Below are 25,184 nucleotides of genomic sequence, written 5' to 3' on the forward strand. Positions count from 1 at the left end.
ACGCCCTCTTCAGTGGCAGCACATGTGACATGACGGCAGCTGCAGGCACCAGTAAATACCCTCAGTGATTATGCACAGATGTGAAACCTGAAGCAATGCTTTCTGGGACTGGTGGTTCGATAAAACCCAAGTGGGTCGCCGCCGCCATTCGCATGCAGAAAAAGTTTTAAAGGGATTGCCAATGTCCCCGCAAGCACCCCGCAAGTAAAGGCACCTCCTGTACCACAAAAAGCTGCCCAAATGAGGCAGCCGTGGACCCGCAGTTGTCCGCGGATGTGTAAACCCGCGACCGTGGCCGGCCGCTAACAAATGGAAGAAAAGGTTGCCACCTAGGTGGGAATGCACTTACAGGTAGGAATTAATGCCAGCGCAAGGGCGCGAGCTGCGAACAGAGTCCCTTTCCTGCCAGACGCGTTTCGGGCCAACGCCCTCTTCAGTGGCAGCACATGTGACATGACGGCAGCTGCAGGCACCAGTAAATACCCTCAGTGATTATGCACAGGTGTGAAACCTGAAGCAATGCTTTCTGGGACTGGTGGTTCGATAAAACCCAAGTGGGTCGCCGCCGCCATTCGCATGCAGAAAAAGTTTTAAAGGGATTGCCAATGTCCCCGCAAGTAAAGGCACCTCCTGTACCACAAAAAGCTGCCCAAATGAGGCAGCCGTGGACCCGCAGTTGTCCGCGGATGTGCAAACCCGCGACCGTGGCCGGCCGCTAACAAATGGAAGAAAAGGTTGCCACCTAGGTGGGAATGCACTTACAGGTAGGAATTAATGCCAGCGCAAGGCCGCGAGCTGCGAACAGAGTCCCTTTCCTGCCAGACGCGTTTCGGGCCAACGCCCTCTTCAGAAGCAATGCTTTCTGGGACTGGTGGTTCGATAAAACCCAAGTGGGTCGCCGCCGCCATTCGCATCCGCGGACAACTGCGGGTTCACGGCTGCCTCATTTGGGCAGCTTTTTGTGGTACAGGAGGTGCCTTTACTTGCGGGGTGCTTGCGGGGACATTGGCAATCCCTTTAAAACTTTTTCTGCATGCGAATGGCGGCGGCGACCCACTTGGGTTTTATCGAACCACCAGTCCCAGAAAGCATTGCTTCAGGTTTCACACCTGTGCATAATCACTGAGGGTATTTACTGGTGCCTGCAGCTGCCGTCATGTCACATGTGCTGCCACTGAAGAGGGCGTTGGCCCGAAACGCGTCTGGCAGGAAAGGGACTCTGTTCGCAGCTCGCGCCCTTGCGCTGGCATTAATTCCTACCTGTAAGTGCATTCCCACCTAGGTGGCAACCTTTTCTTCCATTTGTTAGCGGCCGGCCACGGTCGCGGGTTTGCACATCCGCGGACAACTGCGGGTCCACGGCTGCCTCATTTGGGCAGCTTTTTGTGGTACAGGAGGTGCCTTTACTTGCAGGGTGCTTGCGGGGACATTGGCAATCCCTTTAAAACTTTTTCTGCATGCGAATGGCGGCGGCGACCCACTTGGGTTTTATCGAACCACCAGTCCCAGAAAGCATTGCTTCAGGTTTCACACCTGTGCATAATCACTGAGGGTATTTACTGGTGCCTGCAGCTGCCGTCATGTCACATGTGCTGCCACTGAAGAGGGCGTTGGCCCGAAACGCGTCTGGCAGGAAAGGGACTCTGTTCGCAGCTCGCGCCCTTGCGCTGGCATTAATTCCTACCTGTAAGTGCATTCCCACCTAGGTGGCAACCTTTTCTTTCATTTGTTAGCGGCCGGCCACGGTCGCGGGTTTGCACATCCGCGGACAACTGCGGGTCCACGGCTGCCTCATTTGGGCAGCTTTTTGTGGTACAGGAGGTGCCTTTACTTGCGGGGTGCTTGCGGGGACATTGGCAATCCCTTTAAAACTTTTTCTGCATGCGAATGGCGGCGGCGACCCACTTGGGTTTTATCGAACCACCAGTCCCAGAAAGCATTGCTTCAGGTTTCACACCTGTGCATAATCACTGAGGGTATTTACTGGTGCCTGCAGCTGCCGTCATGTCACATGTGCTGCCACTGAAGAGGGCGTTGGCCCGAAACGCGTCTGGCAGGAAAGGGACTCTGTTCGCAGCTCGCGCCCTTCCGCTGGCATTAATTCCTACCTGTAAGTGCATTCCCACCTAGGTGGTAACCTTTTCTTCCATATATATATATATATATAATATAAACTGAATGCGTGTGCTGTGTGCTTCCTGACCGCCACTGGTGCCCGTTGGCATCCAGGCCACAGCTCTAAACCCAAATTGTTAAGCGACAGCACTCCTGTGGTGCGGATATTTGATTGAAAATAAAAATACCCTATTTAGACAAACAAACGTCTACGCGTTTTAGTTAAACTAGCCTTGTTCACTACATGTCACAGTCGATACAGCAGACTTTTTGAATGCTCTGTTTACACAAACATAGAAGCCGGTTTTGCCGCGATGGCTTGGGATTTAAAATACATGTCAGCCATCTTTTAACATGTTAGAGTCAGTGGATCGATACATAAAGTCAGTTGTTTGCAAACAAAAATTACGATTGATTAAACATAATAATGATGCGACAATTCAGAATATTAAATACTAATGTTAAATAATAAAATTAAACATACATATTTTTTCAATATGTTGTTGCCAGTTGTCGAAATCATAAAACAGCATAGCAACATTTTCATATCAAGTTAGCATGATGGCTGATGCCATGCTAAGGAAAATTTTAAGCAGAAAAATTACAAACATAATATGCACAACGACTGGCAGGATTATGTCAACCCCTTTAAAATAGGATTAATCCACAAAAAATAGATAAAGCAGTAGTCTGCTTTATCTATTTTTTGTAGATTAACCCTAACTTGATATGAAAATGTTGCTATGTTGTTTTATGATTTCGACAACTGGCAACAACATATTTCCCAGCAGATTACGAAGACAACCCATGGAACTTAAGAGGATGGAGAGCCACCCCACCCATGGATACCTTTGTACCAGAGTTAGCTGTCCCAGAGGAGCCGGGTGCATAGGCACGAAGTGGCGACGGAAACCCTTGTCATTCTCTATGGATGTCGACAAAGAAATGCTGCAGTTCGAAGTACGAAAAGTGTCTGGTTGAATCCAAACGTGGATTCTAGATGAGAAGAACCTGAAAGCAGAGGGGACAGAGTCTGGGCCACTTTAAAGTGACCAGTGGCTTGGTAGACAAATGCCCAGCGATGTCGGGTGCTTCACGTGGGTTGACGGTAATCTTGACTCTTCAGCTGCGCGGACCAGGAGACGTCTAGGACGACCAGGAGCCGGATGCAAGCTGTCCCACAAAGGATGTCGAGTGCTGAGGGGTCGATGTCCGGCGGGAGCACCAATAAGCCTTGGCAGCGGCAACCAACGCAGATGGTCAAGTTTGGTGTCGATCTGGCCCAGCAAGGACCAGGAAACTCCCCACAGCAAGGCGAGTCAGGGAAGGCCTGGAGCAACCAGGGAATCCCAAATAAAGCACATTTGACCTTCCAGTGGACCCACAGGCCTAAGGCACAGGAGTCGCGAGGGGACCTCCAGCAGTTTCACAGGATACCAGCTAACAGGGCACAGAGTGCGAGGATGCCAGAGTCCTTCTCAGAAAAGATGTGCTGGGGTCAGGGCTACAAATGGCCCAATGCACGGAATTGTTGCACAACAACAAGCATGTGCAGCTGCAAATGGACGCGTTGCACAGGGGTACGGGTTATGTGGTCCCCAGGAGGGATATCTGCCTCAAATTCGGTAAGAGGCCAGCTCGACCTCTGAGACCTTCAGAAACCCACCTCCTGTGTTGCTGGAGCCTTCGGAGTCAATAGGAGCTCAGGATCAGCAAACTGGTCAGATGCGTTACGGTGCCGCCGTTTGCAGGGGAGTGACTCCTTCACTCCAAGGGAGATTCTTCAGTTGTCTTGGAGGTCCACAGGGTCCTGCACGGAGCCTGTAAGGATCACGGACAGTGGCGAGACCGGGGATGGCAAGTCGAGACGAAGTCGATCCCAAGGGAGGTCCAGCGAAGTCCAGCATATCCAGACGGTCGAAGTGGAGTGGTATCTTCTTGGATAATCTTGCCCAAGTAAAATATAATGTCCAGTAGCCAGGTAACCCATTTTATACCTTCGGGAGAGGGTTGGACAGATTCCAGGGACCCTCCTAGGAGAGGGACAGGACAGAGGGGAGGCTACTCCCATGTCCTTTGTCCAGTTTCGTGCCAGAGCATGAGCAAATGGCTCCCAGGACAAGTTTGAGCTGGACTATGCAAAGGGACACCAAATGTGCCAAAGGGCTAGACTTTATGGCACGGACATAGTGCACCCACCCAGCCCCAATACACTAAATCCTGTCTGTGAGGTGGTCACACCTCCCTGTGACAGGATGCCTATTGTGCTACGTTCCCCTGCTCGAGCTTGGCTCAGCAGCAGGAGGGCAGACTCGTGTCTGTTGGTGGCACCATCCATTTTGTACTGTAAGGCTGAAGAAAGTTGGAGACTGTAGACCTAGGTAACCCCAGAACCTCGGTTCTCAGGGGAGCAATCATACCTCCCACACCAGTTACTGGTGTGGAGGTATGATTTCAAGGTGTTTTGCACCAAACACGACATAATTTGTTGCAGTTGTTTTCGAGATAGCATTTACCGCGGGGTTATAATGCCCCACTACCTATAAGTCTGGTAGTATCACGTACAGCCTAGGAGAATGGTCTCCAAAGACTGCAGAGGGGCACTGCTCATGCAGGAGCACCCTCTCATGTAAAACCTAGTACCCTTCCTTCAAAATTTTAAGGCCTGCTATAGGGGTGACTTATAAGGTTTTAAGTGTAGTGATATGGTTAGATATAGTGAACCTATATCTCTTGTAAGGGGTGCAGGCACCTGCTTACCCAGACTCCAGTAGCAGACCTGAGGTTCCATTTTGCATGGCCTCTCATGGGTGGCATATTACAGGCTTCAGCCCATGGGAGGCCCTGGGTACATGTGTACCATATACTAGTGACTGATAAGGGTACCTCAGTATCCAATCTGGAGTTGTACCAAAGTACATACATATCAATTTAATGGAGAAAGCAGATAGGCTGGGGTCCTGAATAGCAGGATCCCAGCCAGACTACTCAAAAAAGTGGGTTCAAAAAGCTAAAAGTGGGGTAACCATGAGAATCAGATCCTACTTTCCTACACAAGTCAATAGCTTTCTTGATCTTACGGTCTATGTTACTAAAAGGTGTGTTCCCAGTTTGTTTTCCCCCAAACTGGTATGCCCTGCAGGTTTTATATTTAAAGAAACCTTTTCTTTGTGATAGGTAGGTATTACCATCCACTATCTCAGGGCAACTTTTGACAAGGGAGTTGCTCATTGATGGTGCTCTTCTATATGTAATGGATATATTTTTTGGAAGGAGATGGCCAATAAAAGGGTCATTTACAACTTATGGACATTTGCGTCTAATGATACTTCTCAATGCTTTATCCTGTTTATTAAATGCTAGTATCATTCTCACTTGATCGTCATTTTGTTTGACGGATTTGGACATTGGTTGGCAACCTTGTTTTTCAATGTTTTAATGTTAGATAACAGATTTGATCTATCTAAACACTTTGTTTTGGTGATGGCCGATTCTACAGTTTCTCTTGAGCACCCTTGTGCTATAAATCTCAATTTGCCTTGGATGAAAAGCTTGTAGCATGTAGCACAGAATTGCCCGCTGTGCGGTGTACTTTGGTTCACATTTTGTTTTCAATGTAGATCTGAACATCTAAAAGTTAACTGTTTTTTCACTCACTGTGGCTGTGAAGTTCAAATTGATTTAGTTATTGTTAATGGTTGACACATATTCAAATGCACTTGCCTTGGTCCCTTTCACACCACAAATAAATCGTCTGAAAAACGCAGCCAGATCATTACATTGTCGTTCATTGTTACTCCTTGTGTACCCCTGAGAACCAGCTCCTCCCACCATCCCATGTGTAAACAAGCATAGCTGGGGTAGAAGCCGGCTCCCATAGCAACACCATGCATTTGTTGATAAATGAGGTTTTGAAACATAAACAATTATTATTTAAACAAAATGTCACCATATTGATTAGCATGTTGCTGTGCTGCAACAACCAAATTGGTTGTATTCAAGATACAATCCAAGTGCCCTTATTCCATCCTTATGATTAATGCTTGTATTTAGCGATGTAATGTCTAATGTCATAAGGAGGTAGTAGTCTTTTTGCCAGGAAAAATCCTTTAGTCTCCAGATGAAAATCACTGTGTCTTTAATAAATGATGGTAGTTTCTGCACATATTCTTGTTGGAAAAAGTCTATGTATTGCGATGTATTCTCAAGCAGACTATTTCGTGCAGATTTTATCGGTCTTTCCGGGGGTTTCATTGGATCTTAATGGATTTTATGTATAAAATATATCCCTGGCAATGTTGGATTCTCTTTTTTGGGGAATTTGTATTTATCCATATTGATAAGGCCTGCACTTTTCCATGCTAAAAATGTTGCATTGAATTCAGTTAATGTTGCACCGGCTGTTAAAACATTGCTTTTCTTGTAGCAGTTCCTGTCATTCAGTTGTGACAAGGCCTCCTGCATGTAGTCTTCCTTAAGCCAGATGATGATATTTCCACCTTTGTCCGAATTACGGAATACAATTTGGTTGATTTTTTTTGTAACTTGATCAGTTGTTGATATCGTTTTTTTTGTTTGTTTAGCCTTGGCTTCAGAAAAAAATACCGTACGGAAACTGCCCTCCTCGATGCTACAGACGACATCCGCACCCTACTGGACAAAGGAGAAACAGCAGCCCTCATCCTCCTCGACCTCTCTGGCTCATTCGACACAGTCTCTCACCGCACCCTAACATGCAGACTCCACGACGCAGGAATCCAAGACAAGGCCCTCGACTGGATCCGCTCCTTCCTCTCTGGCAGAACACAGCGGGTCAAACTCCCCCCTTTCATCTCGGACTCCACACCTACCACCTGGGGAGTCGCCCATGGCTCCTCCCTCTGCCCGTCGCTCTTCAACGTCTCCACTGCTCCATTCACCCTCATCGTCAGAATCTGCGGACTCAACATTGTTTTGTGCACTTGATGATTTAAGTTTGCTCATTGAAAATATCAATGGAGTTTTGCGGCGCAATTGGGTTGAATGCGTATTTTGGCTTGAAGGGTGTCAATGCTTTAGATTTGGTAGTGATGGTGACGTCGTGAGTATAATGCTAGCTGCTGTTTGTTCACTACTAACTTCATGGGAACTCTGGATTTCATTGCCCTCCTGGAGTTCCTGTAAATCCCTCAGTAGGGGCATATCTGAGATTGTTACATTCTTTATTGGTGAGTGTACATTCTTCCACCTGTCTTCATCTTTTTGACAGTCAGTTTTGGGCAACAGATGGTATTTCTTCAACTTTAATTTGCGGACGAATTTGAACACATCCATTCTAGTTTGGGCATATTTAAAGTTGCTTTCGGGGCAGTATGAAAGCCCCAATTAAAATAATTGTGTTTCTGTCAGACTTAGATCGGTATTGGCCAAATTAATGATGGGTCGATTATCAGCTAGATATGGGTTTACTTGCATCTCCATCTACCTGTAGGTTGTTTCTTGTTGTTTGGCTCACTGCCTACATGCTTATCTCCACTTGTGTCGTTTGGCGTTTCTCCTTTTCCTGCTTTGTTCCTCTGTATGCGTGGACGTAGTGTTTGGCGCCTGTCTTGGCATAAAAAATCCAATTCTTCTGCTAATGAGAGTTTTTGTGGCATTTGACCTGATCTTAATTAGTATAATTCAGATTCTGATTCACTCTCCACAGTGGCGAGTCACCTTTAAGGAGAAAGTAAAAATTCGCCCATTCTCATAATCTATTTTATCTCGCTGAAATTTGTAGGCTTTTTTTTCCTAAATGTTTTCCTCTTCTTTGCGCAATCTGATGGACATTTCATCTCGCATTTTTGTTATATTATCACTTGGTCCCATTGAATTTAATTCTTCATTAATTTCGTCAATTTGATTTTGTAATTCCACACGATCTTATTCAGCATATTTTACCAGAATCTGTACAAGCCTCTTTCAGAACTCCAAATTACATTCTGTCCATTATTTCATCATGGTGGGAATTTGGGTATTCATAACTTGCAGCAGTTAGAATTCTTAGCCCACTTGGGATTCTTCCCACATCCAGATAATTCTGTAAGGATCTATATTCCCACCATTTCCCCTGTACTTGCCTCATTAGTTGCTCAAATGTTTTCATCATATCTTTTTAGTTGTTTGCACTACCACTCTGCGTTGTGTTGCTCGCCTGCATCAATAAGCTAGTTGAGGGCGAGTTATTGAACATTTCCACTGCTGCTGCCTCCAGGTCTAGCAGCGCGCCAGTGGACATCTTGGTTAATTATTGTAATTAGTCATAGGTAAAAGAAAGTTCCCAATGAATACGGCCTCCCTTCCTCATGCACACCTCTCCACCCTATCCTACCTTATCGTCGTTGGCGTCTTCCGAGTCCTTCGACTCGAACTTCAGCGACTCTGATGGGAGGGAAATAATGCTTCCGGGGGGGCATACACAGTCAGTGCTTGATTTCCGATCTTAGCAGGATTGGGTCATACTTCTTTTCTCTGCGTACCTCAAATGCGAGAGGGGTTCTGTATGCGACTGGGGAAACAGTTCTGGCCGAGATATCAAGATACTGCGCTGCTTGTCCACCTTTCCCTGGTGCAAATGAACGGGCACGGACCACAAAATACTTGAAAATTTGTATTTATTTGTCTACCAGTCAGCCATTACGCGTTTCGGCCTTTGCAGGCCTTGATCACATTGTCTTGTATTGTAATTGCCTTTATATAGCGCTTACTACCCCATACGAGGCGTTAAAGAGCTTTTTCGGCGGGTAGCACGCTACTCCGGGACCCAAAGAGAATTAGTGTTGAATTAGTATTGTGAAACATGCAAGTACATTTTAAGTGGTGGATAGGTTAGTCAGTGTTTTGGCTTTTGGATGAGTAAAAAAGGAGTTTTGGAGGGGAGGAGTCAGAGGGGAGAGTTTAGAAAGGTTTGTTTTAGGGGATCGGTGTAGTAAAAAGGTGTCAGATGATGCAAGGAGGGGTATAGCAGGAGAGTCTAGAAAGGGTTATTTTGGCGATCATAGTAGTGGTATGGGGTTTGGGAGAAATGAGAGAGTGGATGTAGAGGATATATTAATAGATCTATAGGATGAGAGATAGGGTAGTGCATTGGAAGGAGTAGTAGAAAGAAGTTTGAGATGAGTCAGAAGGTTGGGCTAGAAGATATATTGAGCGAAGTATAGGCTGAGAAATAGGCTAGTGCATTGGAAATGCTAAATTAGAAGAAAGTGATAAATATATAGATCCATAAGTACATTGAAAGTATATAGATACATAAAGGAAGTAAGTATATTTAGATTAAATATATTGATAAAGGCACAGGATGAGAAATAGGGTAGTGCATTGGATATGCTTTTTCAGGAGAAAAGTAACAGACACACAGATCCAACTACATAGATGCACAATGGAAGTATGTACATGTAGACCAAAGATGATTTTTATTTATTGATTAATATTATTTTTTTTTCTTTTCTCTTAACAACATAATTATTTTACATGTTTGATAACATAATACACAAAGATAGGTACATATCTACAGTGAAAACAAATGCTTATATGCAGAGGAATATGCTGTAAATTTCTGTTGCCGTATGGTGCTTATGTGCGGAAGAGCCAAATCTTGAGTAGTTTTCTGAGGATAAGGTGGTTGTCAGTGGATCTCATGTTGGGGGGTAAAGAGTTCCATAGTTTGGCTGCTTGAACAGAGATGGATGTGCCACCCATGGTTTTTTTCTTGTATGGTGGGATTTTGAGGGGAGATGCTCCTTTAGAGTGGAGGTTCCTTTGTTGAATGTGTTTGGTGATTTTATTCCCGAGGAAGAGTGGTCCTATTCCATGTATTGCTTTGTGGGTAATACAAAGCAGCTTGAATGTGGATCTTCTGGCAACCGGTAACCAATGCAGGGCTTTCAAGGCAGGGGAGATGGGGTCCCGTGGTTTGATATGCAAAAGTAGTCTGGCACCCGAGTTCTGAATCCGTTGTAGTCTTTTCATGGTCGTTAAAGGTGATCCGTGGTAGAGGCTATTGGCGTAATCGAGTTTGGATAGGACAAGGGAGATGGTAGCTTGGACCTTGTGTGGAAATCCCAAATGAGGGAAAATTTGTTGCAGCGTTTTTATAGTAGCAAAGCTTGATCTTGCTACTTTATCCTCTTGAGCATTCATCGACAGCTTGGAGTCCATGGTCATTCCGAGGTTTCTTACTTCCTTCGATACTTTAGGCAGTGATCCCAGTTCATCAGGCCATGCGGCAAGCGGGTTGTAATTTTTCCAATCGCCACACGTGAGTATTTCAGTTTTTGAAGCATTCAATTTGAGATGGCTCCAAGTCATCCACTGATCCACGGCTCTGAGACAGCTGAAAATTGGTGATTTTACAATGTCTTTGGGGCATTCCAGTTGAAGGAGTATTTGTGTGTCATCTGCATAGTTGTAACACGTGAGGTGAAATTTATTGATCAGTACTGGTAAATGTAGATGTTGAAAAGCATGGGCAAGATGATAGAACCTTGAGGGACCCCTGCTTTTGTTGAGTACAGTTTGGACGAGAAAGGTGGAGTATGGATGACATTAGTTCTGTTTCGAAGGTAGGACGCGATCTAGTCTAGAGCAGTTCCATCTATGCCGGCTTCATAAAGTCTTTGTTTCTGAGTGTCATGGTCAACCGTGTCAAAGGCAGTTGAGAGGTCCAAGAGGAGTAGCGCAGCAACCCCATTGCGGTCAACTGTATTCTTTAGGTCATCCCAGATGGCAAGGAGGGCAGATTCAGTGCCTCTTCCCGGACGGAATCCTGTTTGGAAATCTGAAAGTATGTCATTCCCTTCAATGAATTGTGACATCTGGGCACACGCTGCTCTTTCTATCAGTTTGCCCAGGAAAGGTCCATTTGTAATGGGTCTGTAGTTGTCATGGTTCAGGGGTTCCAAGTTTGTTTTCTTCAGTAAAGGGCGTATGTATGACTTTTTGAGTTCTTCTGGAAATATTCCTGTAGTTAAGGAATCGTTGATGATTCTTCTTACTGGAATGGCAGCAGAGGTTGTTAAAAGAATTGTCTTGAAAGTTTGTGGCGGACAGGGTTCAGAAGGGCTGCCGGCAGGCCTGCTTGCTTTGACCAGGTCCATAAATTCATCTTGTGAGATGTGTTGGAAGGAACAGAGAGGCTTGATTAGAGCATTCTTGGATAGTTGTTTTGTACAAGGGTTAGTGCTGGTGCTTTGTTTCTGTTTTAAGTACGAGTCCAACGTGTCTGCGTTGTCCATGTAATGATTTGCCAGTTTGTCTGTGAAATCTTGAGTAACAGGATGAGTTCCTTCTAGGCAATTTGTTTTTCGAAATTCATTGAGTATTTTATAGAATTCTTTACTTGCACATTTAGCCTTTTGAATTCTGTCTGAATAGTACCTTTTCTTAGCTTTTTTGATAGCCGACTTATATGATCTGTTAATTTTCTGTAGGTGAAGTTTGTCTTGTTTGGTGTTTGTTTTGAGCCAGGTACGTTGCAGCTTTCTAATTTGTTGTTTTATGTCTTTTATTTCTATGTTTCTCCAAGGCGCTTTTTTTCTTTTGTTCTGTTGTGTGGTTTTGAGTGGTATCAGGATGTCAAAAGCTTCCTGTAGCCACTCATATAGATTCTGAACAGAATTTATGGTTTCCAGATTTATACTGGATGTTAGTTGTGTTTCCAAGTGTTCCAAATTGAGGGTATTCCACGGCAGAGAGGTGGATGGATGTAAGGTAGTTTAAGGTGAGTCGCTTAGTGTTGTTTTATGTTGGAAAGCAAGCAAGTGAGGGTCTGACCATGTGACTGGAGTTATAGTTTGAAAGGTAACTAGTTCAGTATTAGCAAAAATGACATCTAGGATATGTCCAGCGGTGTGTGTCGGATTGTGGACAATCTGATGCAGGTTCAATGCGTCTAGGCCGGTGATTATTGTTTTTGGAAGGTTCATATTGGGTTTATCAAACCAAATGTTAAGGTCACCCAGAACGCATAGGCACCTCAATATTTTATACCCGGTATTCCAGGCTCTAACCTTCCCCATGCCGTCCAGCACTGACAGGGCCTAGCCAGGGTTCAAGGAGGGCCATTGTGTGGCTGCAGCCACTACTGATTTCTGACTGACTAAAGGCCCACAGGCATCTGGGGGTAGATTCTGGGGTTCTGTGTTTGTTAGATTACTCAGTGGGACTGCTTCAAGAGGATGTCCCACTTTTTGCCAATGTCCTATGGATGCCCTGCCACCAGCCTTTTACCCGGTTCCTGCACCACAAAGCCTGAGTCATTACTCTGCAAATTGCGTTATCAGGCTGAACGATAGTGACACATACCATAATGTCTCTGAAAATGCGGTACAATGTGCTTCCGAGTTGTAAACCGAGTCGGGCAGAAATGGGAGTTTATGCTCAACTTGTTATTTCCACACTAGTTAGAATTGGGACTTGCGTGTTTTTATAATTAGTATTTTTAGTCTTTGTTACGTAATACTGTACTTTGCTACCAAGCCATTTCGACTTAATAGATATATCGTTAACAGTCACAATTAGTTTTTAAAATGCATTTAAAATAAATGGTTCCAGTTGCACATTACTTCGGACAATGAAAATCAATTCTATAGTATAAGATCAATTGTCATACATCTCTAGCAGATTAGGTACATACCTATAACGTCATTTATTGTTTTCTGTTTTTTAAGACGAAGCAGAGCAAGATTAAAGAAGAAGCAATTGCAGAAGAATGCCGCTGACGCACAACCTAAAGCCACTCCAGGTATGACATAAGAATTTTGTATACAATTAACTACACAGTATTCTTGTAAAAAAACAAAAACTTTTATATATTTATTTTGATGTTGCAGTAGCCTCCCAGCTGTGCCTTCCTCCCACCTCCCCCATATAATTTCGGCCTCTTCGGCGCGAGCAGGACCTCTGACTTAGGCCAGGGACCTACTCTCACCCCACTTAGCTCCAGTCTGCCATCTGCCTGTGCTGTGCCTCTGCCAGGCTGGTAGGGGTTTGGGTCCAGCCTTGCTTGTTGCCCCTTTGTTCTGCACCTTTTTCCTGCTTGCACCTCTTTTCTTTTATTGCGTTCACTGTGCCCCACTGTTTTGTTCTCCTTGTAAGTACTGTGCCCCTCTGTTTGTACGGTTGATTTTTTGTGCCCCACTGCTCATTCGTGCCGATTTTCTGCCCGTCTTTTCCCGACTGTTTTTCCACGCTCCCCTCTCCCGCCGCTATTTTTCCACGCTCCCTACTCCTGCTGCTGCGGCCCCCGCAGCCCCTCCCCTCCGCCATCCTCGCTCCCGCCTCCCAGCTGTGCCTCCCTCCCAGCTCCCCAATATAATGCCGGCCGCTGTGCGGCTGCACCCAGCGGGCGCGCACCAAAGGTAAGCCTGTCTGCGCCCGTCCATAACCCGACCGCGACCAGTGCCAGGAACCCTGGATCTTTACACCGCTACGACCCAGTGGCACCCCATGCGCTCAACTCAGCAGCAAATACAAACTAGCTTCACCAGCCGACACCCACGGACCCTTCAGCTGCCTCAGCTGCAGTCACACCTTCAGCACAGCCAAGACCACGGACCCAGCACAACCTACCCACAAGAACACAACCGAACCAAAGACCCTACAATGCATACTCCTCAATGTCCGATCCCTCCACAAACATGCCACCAAAATCTGGAACCTACTCGACAGCACCATGCCGGATTTGGCATTCTTCACCGAAACCTGGACCAACGCCATCTCGGGCCGAACCTCGCCATCGCCATTCTCCAAGGATACAAGATCTCAAGGAAGGACCGGCCAAACCGTCCAGGAGGAGGTATCGCCATCGTCAACAAATCCACCCTCCGCCTGAGCACACTCCCTGATGAGCCCACAGACCTGATGGAACACCTTCACTTCAGGATACTCGCCAGCCCTACCTCCACCCTCCGAGGAACCCTCATCTACCGACCCCCTGGACCTCCTGGACCTTTTACCAACTCCATCACGCACATCATCTCTCCACATGCCATCGCGTCCACCAACTACACCCTGCTGGGAGACCTCAACTTCCACCTCAACAACCAACTGGACCCCAGCCCCACATCCCTCCTGGACAACCTCCATAACATCGGACTCCGCCAGATCGTGTCCCAACCCACACACTCAGCAGGTCACACCCTCAACCCTATCTTCACAACAGGAAACCCCATCACCTTCAACCACTCCATCGAATTCCCATGGACTGACCATCGATGCGTCCACTTCACCTTCAGAGCACCCACCATCCACAGACACCAGCACCAGCTCCAACGAAGGAACTGGACCAGAATCACAGACGACCAGCTAACCTCCTCACACAGCAACTCCACCCCAACCATCGCGAAAGAGGACGACCCCAACACTGCAGCCTGAACCCTGCTCAGATGGATCTCCGACAGTGCCAGCACCTTAGCCCCCCTCAAGAAAAACAACAGCACCCAGGCCAAGAAAGCCAGATGGTTTACCACCGAACTTCGAGAGTCCAGACGCACTTCCCGCCGCCTCGAAAAGGTCTGGAGAAACACCAAATCCACAGAAGCCCACAACAACTTCAGAGCCACCACCAACGCCCACCACCAACTCATCCGAGAAACGAGGAAAAAAGCAATTGAAGACAGAATCTCCACTCATGCACATGACATCAAAGAACTCTTCAACATCATCAAGGAGTTCGCCCAACCCACCAGCGAGTCTACCGACATCACCATCACAAGACCTCTGCGACAAACTCAGCACCTTTTTCCACCACAAAATCAAGAGCATCTACGACAATTTCGACGAAGACGACCAACATACTGAACCCTCACGACCACCCCGACAACCTGAAGCCAACGATCGACAACTGGACAGCCCTCACCACCAAAAACACTCTGAAGACGATAAAGTCAATCCACTCCAGAGCCCCCACGGACCCTGCCCCCACCACATCTTCAATAGAGCCGCCGACACCATCGCACCCTTGCTCTGCCACACCATTAACCGCTCCTTGGCGACTGCCTCCTTCCCCGATGACTGGAAACACGCCACGGTCAACCGCCTCCTGAAGAAACCCTCGGCGGACCCCACCGACCTCAAAAACTACAGACCCATATCCCTGCTCTACTTCCCAGTGAAAGTCATAGAGAAAGACATCAACAACCAACTCGCCACATTCATTGAGAGCACAACATCCTCGACTCCTCTCAATCCGGCTTCAGAAAAAACCACAGTACGGAAACCGCCCTCCTTGCCACAACAGACGACATCCGCACACTACTGGACAAAGGAGATCAGCAGCCCTCATCCTCCTCGACCTCTCTGCGGCATTCAACACAGTTTCTCACCGCACCCTAACATGCAGACTCCACGATGCAGGAATCCACGACAAGGCCCTCGACTGGATCCGCTCCTTACTCTCAGGGAGAACGCAGCTGCTCAGACTCCCCCCTTTCCTCTCGGACCCTACACCTACCACCTGCGGAGTCCCCCAGGGCTCCTCCCTCAGCCCAACGCTCTTCAACGTCTCCATGGCTCCACTCACCCCCATCGTCAGAACCTACGGACTCAACATTGTGTCATACGCAGACAACACCCAACACATCCTCTCCCTATACAACGAACCCAACACCGCCAGGCACAACTTTCGAGAAGGCATGGAAGCCGTGTCCAAATGGATGACAAATAGCTGCTTACAACTAAACACCAACAAAACGTAAGTACTCATCATGGGCCTGAACCCCGACACCTGGAACGACACCTGGTGGACCCCCGCCCTCAGAAACCCCCATGGACCACGTACGCAACCTGGGAATCATCTTGGATTCAGAGCTCAAAATGGACCGCCAGATCAACTCTGTCTCGTCCTCCTGCTTCCAGACCCTCCGCCTCCTACGCAAGACCTTCAAATGGATCCCTCTCGAACACAGAAAGACCGTCACTCACGCCCTGGTCACCAGCAGACTCAACTACGGCAACGCACTCTACGCCGGAATAAACAAAAGCCTCACTGCAAGCTACGGAACATCCAAAACGCTGCCGCCAGACTGGTCCTCAACCTACTAAGACACTGCCACATCTCCCAGCACCTGCGCACACTCCACTGGCTCCCTATCAAAGCTAGAATCACCTTCAAGATGCTAACCCACGCTCACAAGGCCCTCCACGACACCGGACATCCCCCGTGCCAGAAAGACCAGATCGGGGGGCCGCTCCTTCTCCTTCCTCGCAGCCAAAGCCTGGGCCAACCTTCCGCTCCAGCTCAGACAAACAACATCGCTCCCCATCTTCACAAGAAACCTCAAAACCTGGCTCTTCGACAGACCTCCTCCGTGATGGACCGGAACCTGTGACCCTCCCCACCTTGAGACCCTTATGGGTGAGTAGTCAGGCTTAACAAACCCTTGATTCATTAATTGACAGATAGTGTGTGCGTACTTGACCCAAATGACATGAGAACTGAGAATAATAGTTATACATACGTACTGGTGTTCCTTGAACTGGTTTTTAACTGCCTAACAAAAACAATGCATGCCATGAAATCTTTGACCCTTTCTTATTCAGTGGGAAAGTAGACTTCACTTCTCCTTTAACAGCAAAACTACGCTATTTTTGCCTTTTGGATTTTAAGACATAAGAAAAAATTCCATAACTGTAGTGTGCGGCCTGGTAGCCATATTGTTGGAACAGGCTTCTTGAAAGACCCATCTAATTTTAGACTAATGCTGGTACTGGTTTTCCGACTCTGTAGTGCCCTGGGTCCTGTGCATGTGTCCTCCCTTCCCCCCATACAGAAGTGCATAGGTGACTGGCATATTTATATTACCTATACGTCCCTAGTGTATGGAACAAAGTGTCCCCAAGGCTAGTGAGTTCAATGTCACTAGTGGACTGTAGCACCTGTTGTTGCACTACATGGGGGAAATGGGGAAAATATGGTTCTGAGTCTGCCATTGGAGCCCAGTCGTGCAGCCTTTAAACTGCCAAACTCGACATTGCAGGAAAACGCCCTTACCATGCCCCACACCTTCCTTTTTAGGTCGAGCCTATCGGCAGCACACATGCGCTGCTCACGCTGCGAGACTGCTGTAGTAGAGTATGGGAGAGAAGCAGCGCCCACTCTCCTCCCATATTTTTCATTGCCTTGTGTCATTGTCTTTTGTAAATGCTGCCTTCGGATTCGTTAATAGGCTTGTTAGTCCCTCCTTAGTACAGCCTTGTCTTCATTTGTACCCTCCCATGGTGACTGACCCCTTTACTTCTGTTGTTTCCCAGGACCTGTTATTTAGTCTGTAAGCACCATTTACTTTATTGAGTTTCTCTTACTGCAGGCCGGACAGGACTTGTGCTGCTTCAGCATGAAACCTCATGTGTTTTTTTAAAAAGCACTGCTGCCCTGTAACACGGATGCCTTCCTTCAATCACTTTAACCTGGCGTTATCTCGTTTCAACACCCCCCCAAGTGAAATGGATTTAGAAATTAATAGCGAATTACGTCATGTGAATTCTAGGTAGCACATAATCCTGTGCTTATGGTCAACACCATCACCACCACCTTAACCAATACTACCACCAACAATACCACGACCACTGTCAATACCACCACCAATACCACCACCCCCACCAATACCACCACTATTAATACCACCACCTCCACCACCAATATCCCCACCAATACCACCACCACCAATACAACCACCAATACCACCACCACCAATCTCACCACAACCAATACCACCTCCACCAATACCACCACCATCAATACCACCAATACCAACACCACCACCATTGCCAATACCACCAATACCAACACCACCACCAATACCAACACCACCAATACCACCACCACCAATACCACCATATTTTTCAATACCACCACCAATAGCACCACCAGTACCACCACCAATACCACCCCCAATACCACCACCAATGCCACCAATACCACCAATGTCAAATCCACCACCACCAATATCACCACTAATACCACCACCACCAATACCACCACTAACAATGCCACCACTAACAATGCCATCAATACCACAACCAATACACCAATACCACCACCAGTACCACCACTAACACCACCAATACTACCACCACCAATACCACCACCTCCACCAATACCACCACCAATACCATCACCACTAATACCACCAGTACCTCCACCAATACCACTACCCGACCCCCACCAATGCCACCACCACTATCAATACCACCACCACCACCCCCACCACCAATACCACCACTTATACCACCACCACCAATACCACCACCAATATCTATACCACCACCAACACCACCATCAATACCACCAACTCCAGTATCAATACCACCACCAATACCACCACCACCAATACACCACCACCACCATCAATACCACCACTTCCACCAATGCCACACCACCAATACCACCACCACTAATACCACCACAAAATACCACTACCACCCCCGATACCACCACCTCCACCAATACCACCACCACCACCAATATCACCACCTCCGGTACCACCACCCCCACTAATACCTCAACCACTATCGATACCATCACCTCCACCCACACCAATACCATCACCACCACTAATACCACCACCACCAACAATACCACCAGTACCACCACCAATACCACAACTTATACCACCAATACAACCACCACCACCAATACCATGACAACCATTACCACCACCACCACCTATCCAATACCACCACCAATACCACCAGCACCACTAACACCACCAATACCACCCCACCATCAATACCACCACCTCTACCAATACCACCACCAACAATACCACCACCGCCAATACCACCACCACCAATACCACTACCACCACCACCAATACCACCACCACCAATACCACCACCACTAATACCACCAGTACCACCACCAATACCACTACCCCCACCAATGCCACTACCATTATCAATACCACCACCTCCACCTCCACCACCAATACCACCACCATCATCACCAATACCACCACCAATATCAATACCGCCACCATCAATACCACCAACACCACCACCACCTATATCAATGCCATTACTAATACCACCACCACCACCAACCAATACCACCACCACAAATACCGCAACTAATACCACCACTACCAATACCACCACCACTAATATCACCACAACCAATACCACCACCACCAATACACCACCACCATCAATACCACCACCTCTACCAATACACCACCAATACCACCACCACCAGTACCACCACCCCACTAATACCGCAACCACTATCAATACCACCACTTCCACCATCACCAATACCACCACCACCAATACCACCAATGCCACCACCACTGCTACCAATACCACCACCACAAATACCACCACTAATATCAATACCACCAATTCCAATACCACCACCACCACCACAAATACCACCACCAATGCCACCACCACCACTACCACCACCACCACTACCACCACCGATACCACCATCACCAATACCACCCTAATACCACCACTATCACCAGTACCACCACCAATACCTCTGCCAATACCACCACTAACACCACCAATACCCCCACCTCCACCAATAGCACCACCACCACTACCACCACCAATACCACCACCACCAATACCACCACCAACACCACCACCCCCTATACCACCACCACCACCACCGACAATACCACCAGTACCACCCCCAATACCACGACTAATACCACCAATACAACCACCATCAATACCACCACCACCACCATTCCACCACCACCACTAATACCACCACCACCACCAAAACCACCACCACCAATACTACCACCAATACCACCATCACCACCGATACCTCCACCACCAAAACCTCCACCACCAAAACAACCTCCACCAATACAACAACCACCACCAATACCACCACCACTGATACCACCACCACCAATACCACCAATACCACCACCACCACCACCAATACCAGTACCACCACCAATACCACCACCACCTATACCAATACCGCCATCACCAATACCACCACCACCAATACCAGCATCACCACCAATAACAGTACCACTACCAATACCACCACCACCAATACCGCCACCACCAATACTGCCACCACCAATACCACCACCCTCACCAATACCACTACCACCAATACCACTACCACCACCTCAGTGCCTCTTGCTCACTAGTAATAGCAGGGGCACTGTACGAGGCCAAAGCTGCAGCCGAGACGATCCCTCCCTCGCTCCCTCCGTGCCTGCCATAAAGCACAGCCCGCCTTTCACCAGGAGGTGAAGCCAGGGCCCTACTACAGCTGGAGTGTTTTTTATTAGACTAAAGATAGCAATGACATTACGCAATTTCACACTGCACACTCAACTCACGGAGAGGGCAGGAAATAGCCCCCCCAAAAGATGTTGGAGCACTTTGTTAGTGTTTATAGCCCGGTTCATGTGTAACTCTCACTTCACACTTTGTGTCTGTGTAATTTACAACACTTACACATCTTCTTCACTCCACTATTTGTCACTACTTTGAAGACGTTGCAGGCCGGTCTCTTCCTCTGATATTTACAATCTAACAAGCGATCAAGAAGGCCCTTTATTGCAATGCAATAGGTCTCACATTTGCGCAAGTTTAAGCTATTAGTATTGTAAATGTTAATGCCTTTTATTTAGGTTTTAAAACCCAAAACATAAATAAAAGGCATTGTCTTTTACAATGCCAGTAGCTCAAACTTGTGTGAATGCGAGACATAGCGCATTCCAAATGCTTTTCATTTCACTTTCTGTAACTAACCCCTAAGGCAGTCACGAGTAGCTCAGAAGGCATGGTGCCTGATATTAAAAAGAAGGACATCTCCCATTTAAATTTCACTTGTCCCAACAGTGAAAACTCAAAATTGTTGATTTCACTGTAGTAAGGCTTGTAGTCCCATTGGCTGACATGTAGTTATACTAACCACCATGCTAAAGATTAATTTCCGTTATGTGCCATGAGCAATAATGCTGTATCCAACTGCACCCTATGTAAGTAACACTACACAACCTGCAGCACCTGGCATAACGATTTTACTGGAAACTAGCCTAACCCGCCTGCACCCAGGAGTGCACAAAGTGATGAGCCCCCGTCCTCAGTCCTGCATGGGTATGAAGCGTAGACCTGGCTGCCCCCACCTCCGAGCCTCCCTCCATCACATCCAACATCTTCCACACTCCCGATCTGCCTATTATGAGATGGTGCGTGGAGATAAAAAGTGCATTGCAGTGTTTCTTTGGTAGTGATGCGCGACTACTGGCAGGTGCACATCAGAATCAGGCGGCTGTTAGTGCGTGTGCAGGGCAATGGCCACACAAATATCACTTAACTACCCACAAGCATTCAAGCTTTCTCCAGCATGAACGGCTCATGTAACTAAGAAAGGTGCTTAAAAGCAAGCATTTTGGTATAGAACATAGTGACAAAAAAGATCAAGCTGTGCACCTGCTCAGATGCAACTCCTGCAATCTTAGCATCATTGCCACAGCCTGACCTTCATGTGCAACAGCAAAAACAAACCTACCAAAACAAAAAAAAACAAGTATGTGCAATGCAATCGGCCTCGCATTTGCGTGAGTTAGAGCTATTGGCGTTGTAAAGATTTTTATGTATGCGTTTTTGTTTGGAGTGGAGTGGATGTATGCGGTGTGGAGTGGAATTATGTGGGTTGAATTGGAATAGTTATTTGTGGAATTCTGTGGGTTAGAATTGTTTTGTGTGTAGTGAATTTCTGTAGTTGAATTATGTGGCATGGCGAGATCTGCAGAGAATAAATAGAAAGCAAGATAGAGAGGGCTAGGTAATTTGTGCATGAAACGGTGAATGAACTCCTGAAAAAGGAGCAGAAAAAGTATGTGAGAAAGAAGGGGAGAGAAGTTTTGGAGCTCCTGTGTATTCATAAGACACCCCAAGAAGAGGAGGAACACTTGATCAAAGACCTGAAGAGAACCACATGAGAGAGGTGGGAAGAGTGCATGAGAGAGTGAGAGAGAGCTGTGAGAGAGAGAGAGAGAGAGAGGGATGAGTGGGAGGGGCACCCAGGGTGGTGGAGGCGAGAGGTGGACCAGTACACAGCACGAGGAGTTATAGGAAGGTAGTATATGTGAACTAGCAGTATAGAGGGGAGATAGGTAGTGTGGGGGAGGGATGAGAGGGTCGAAGTGAAATTGTGTGATAAGATGGGGTTGTGAAAGGAAGAGAAGAGAAGAGCAGTGGGTGTGTGGAGGAGAGAGGATAGGGTTGGTGGAAGTGCGAGGTAGAGATGGGTTGTTTTTGAATTGGTGGGAATATATTGTGTAATTGTGTGGGGTGGGGTGAAGTGCACTGGTGCAGATTGTAGTGGTCCAGAGTACATTGGCTTAGAGTGCACTGGCATAGAGTAGTTCAAAGTGAAGAGCAGAGTGGCACATAGCAAAGTGGAGCTGAGTCACGCGGAGCAGAGTGACATAGAGTGCATTGTAGTACAGTGCAGTGGCATAGATTGATGCTGAGAAAAGTGACATAGAGTGCAATGGAGTAAAGTAGAGTGACGTAGAGTGCAGTCGAGTGTTGCAGAGCACAGTATAGTGACGTGCAGTGGTGCACATTACATTGGCGTACAGTGCAGTGATGAAGAGTGCAGTGGCGTAGATCACAGCATGCAAAGTGGAATATAGTGGCATAGAGTAGAATTGTTTTGTGGTGGAGTGAAGTTACATAGAGTGTAGTGGTGCAGATTAGATTAAATTGACTTAAGTATATTGGCATAGAGTGCAGTGGTGCATAGTAGAATAGTGTGGACTCAAGTGCACTGGTATAGAGTACAGTGGTGTAGAGTAGATAGGGATCAAGTAAAGTGGCGCAGAGTGGGGGGCATGGCCAAACCAGCCAAGATGACAGACGCACTCCCTTAGTGCTCCGCTCAGCTGCCCACGCAATGCAGATATAGCCCTGCACACACTGCCCAAACCTCGGCGAGAAGAACCGCAGTGAAGGCGGACGCCTGCCGGGCCTCAGCAAAACCCGAGATTCCGGCCAACCAGGCACAGACACCGAGCTACGGGAGCGGCCTGCGAGTGACAGCGCAGACCTAAAATGGCGGCGCCCATCGGCCGCTGGCGGTGAAACCAGGAGTGAAAAGTCCACCAACAGCATGGTGTACCGCAACGGAGGAGGCACCACAACCAGCTGGAGATCGCAATGAGTACCCTTGGAGGACCACCGAGGGCTCGCACGCACACGGCCACGACTCCCTTCGGCGGCCCGGCGCGAGAACGCCGGTGTGTGGGAAGCAGCCCCCCCCCCTGTTGTGTGCGGCGCCGGGACCTGAGCCTGCGGGACCCAAGGCGTGGGGGGCGTGTATGGAGGGACGCTCGACGGGGGACTGCCGTGGAGGGTCAGGGGTGAGCCCCCCCACGCTGTATAGCATTCACCGGCGCTTCCCTAGATCCGGGCCTCGCAGTGGCGCGAGCCTGCGTGTCTGGCCCCAGCACATCCAAAATCGCGGCGCTCGCTAGCTGGCGACAATAGGACCAGGAGGCACCTTCGGGCGTCGGAGCTGACAGGAGTGCAGGCTCACTGGGACTGGGGGTGCGGGTGCCCCCCCCGGCCCAGTGGTGTGATTCTGACCGGTGATGGGCGTGGACTGGGCATCCAGGAGGAAGAGGAGGGCAGCCACCGGGAGAATTAAAGGCAGCCGGGGGAAGTGACAGAACAGAGGCCCCTAATGTGCAGATGGAAGTCTAACTAGCAACAGTGGTGCGTGGGCATACAACCCCAATAAACAGGACTTTTGCAGGAAGCTGGGAGCCCGGCTGCCGCCCCTAAATGCGGAGATGATGCCGGAGAGGCGATAAGCATCGGGCAGATTAAGGAGGTACGCCAGGCACATACTGTAGTCGGTGGGAATCCGTGGAGCGATCCAGGAGCATATTGAGGCAGAGGACAACGAGGGATTCACAAGAGGAGTGACACTGCCGCTGTCTGTTTGTTGGGGGCCCCCCTTGTCGCGGGGCCTGTGCGATTCGGCGTTCCTGAGGAGCAACGGCTGCGCAGGCCCGCATAGACCACATTCCAAGATTGGAGGCGGCTGACATCGCCAAAGTTCCAACCTTCGCAGAGGAATCCACACGTTGCACGAAGCAGGCAGATCCACTACGGGATACCGACAAGTTTGTTGTGCAGAGACAGCCAAAAAGGGATCAATATCTGACCGGCACGGACATGGGGAGACAACGGAACATAACCCGAACGCCAGCCCCGGCGTCAGGAAGACAGTCCTCCCCAGGCCCCTCGGGGACGAAGCAGAACTTGGAACCCTCACACTCAGACACCATGCCCGCCAAGCTTGACAAAGTGCTGGCAGGGATAGAACAATCCCAGGTGACTATGGAGTGCAAATTCGGTGAGCTCGCCACGGACATCAGCCTATTGCGGGACAATCATCGGATATTGGCGGACAGAGTCAAGCAGGGAGAAAGGACACTACAGGTGGTGGAACCACAAATCCAGACACCTCAGGAGGTCATCAGAGAGCTACAGACCAGGGTGAAATTCCTGGAGCGCAAGACAGATGACTTGGAAGGCCGCTCTCGCCGGAGTAACATACAGATTCTTAATCTGCCGGAGGGTGTGGAAGGGGCGGACCCCATACGGTACGCGAAAACATGGATCAGAACATTCACCCAAGCACAGGACCTGTCACCGTTCTTCTTTGTAGAGAGAGCACACAGGGTCCCAGCTCAGAAGCCACTTCCAGGCTCCCCGCCCAGGCCGTTTCTGCTGAAATTACTCCACAATCAGGACAGGGATACAGTACTGCGCGCAGCCAGACAAGCGAAAACACTGGAGTGGAGGACAAACAGGTGATGCTGTTCCCAGATTACTCTCAGGTGGTACAACGAGAACGAGCCACATATCTTGCGGTGAAACGCACCCTCCGTCAAAACAACATACAATATGCACTCCTGTTCTCCGCCCGCCTGAAGATTATCCACGAAGGATCCACGCATTTCTTCACAGACCTGGCGGAGGCTGGGAATTGGATGGAGCAGCATATTGGGGAGCAAATCCTCACAGACTCAACGACCCCACAATGGACT

General features: G+C 48.2%; 1 protein-coding gene across 1 annotated transcript in view; it reads left to right on the forward strand.

Annotated features, from left to right (window-relative positions):
- Window positions 1-25,184, forward strand: part of LOC147708404 (E3 ubiquitin-protein ligase PHF7-like) — a 2,104,679-nt gene that overhangs the window by 360,780 nt on the left and 1,718,715 nt on the right. Inside the window, exon 3 of the mRNA XM_086925340.1 lies at window positions 12,807-12,880. Within this exon, the coding sequence (XP_086781466.1) occupies window positions 12,807-12,880 (74 nt within the window). The remainder of the gene's footprint in view (window positions 1-12,806; window positions 12,881-25,184) is intronic.

Source organism: Lissotriton vulgaris, chromosome 6, assembly GCF_964263255.1.
Source record: "Lissotriton vulgaris chromosome 6, aLisVul1.2, whole genome shotgun sequence".
In the NCBI taxonomy this organism is placed as follows: domain Eukaryota; kingdom Metazoa; phylum Chordata; class Amphibia; order Caudata; family Salamandridae; genus Lissotriton; species Lissotriton vulgaris.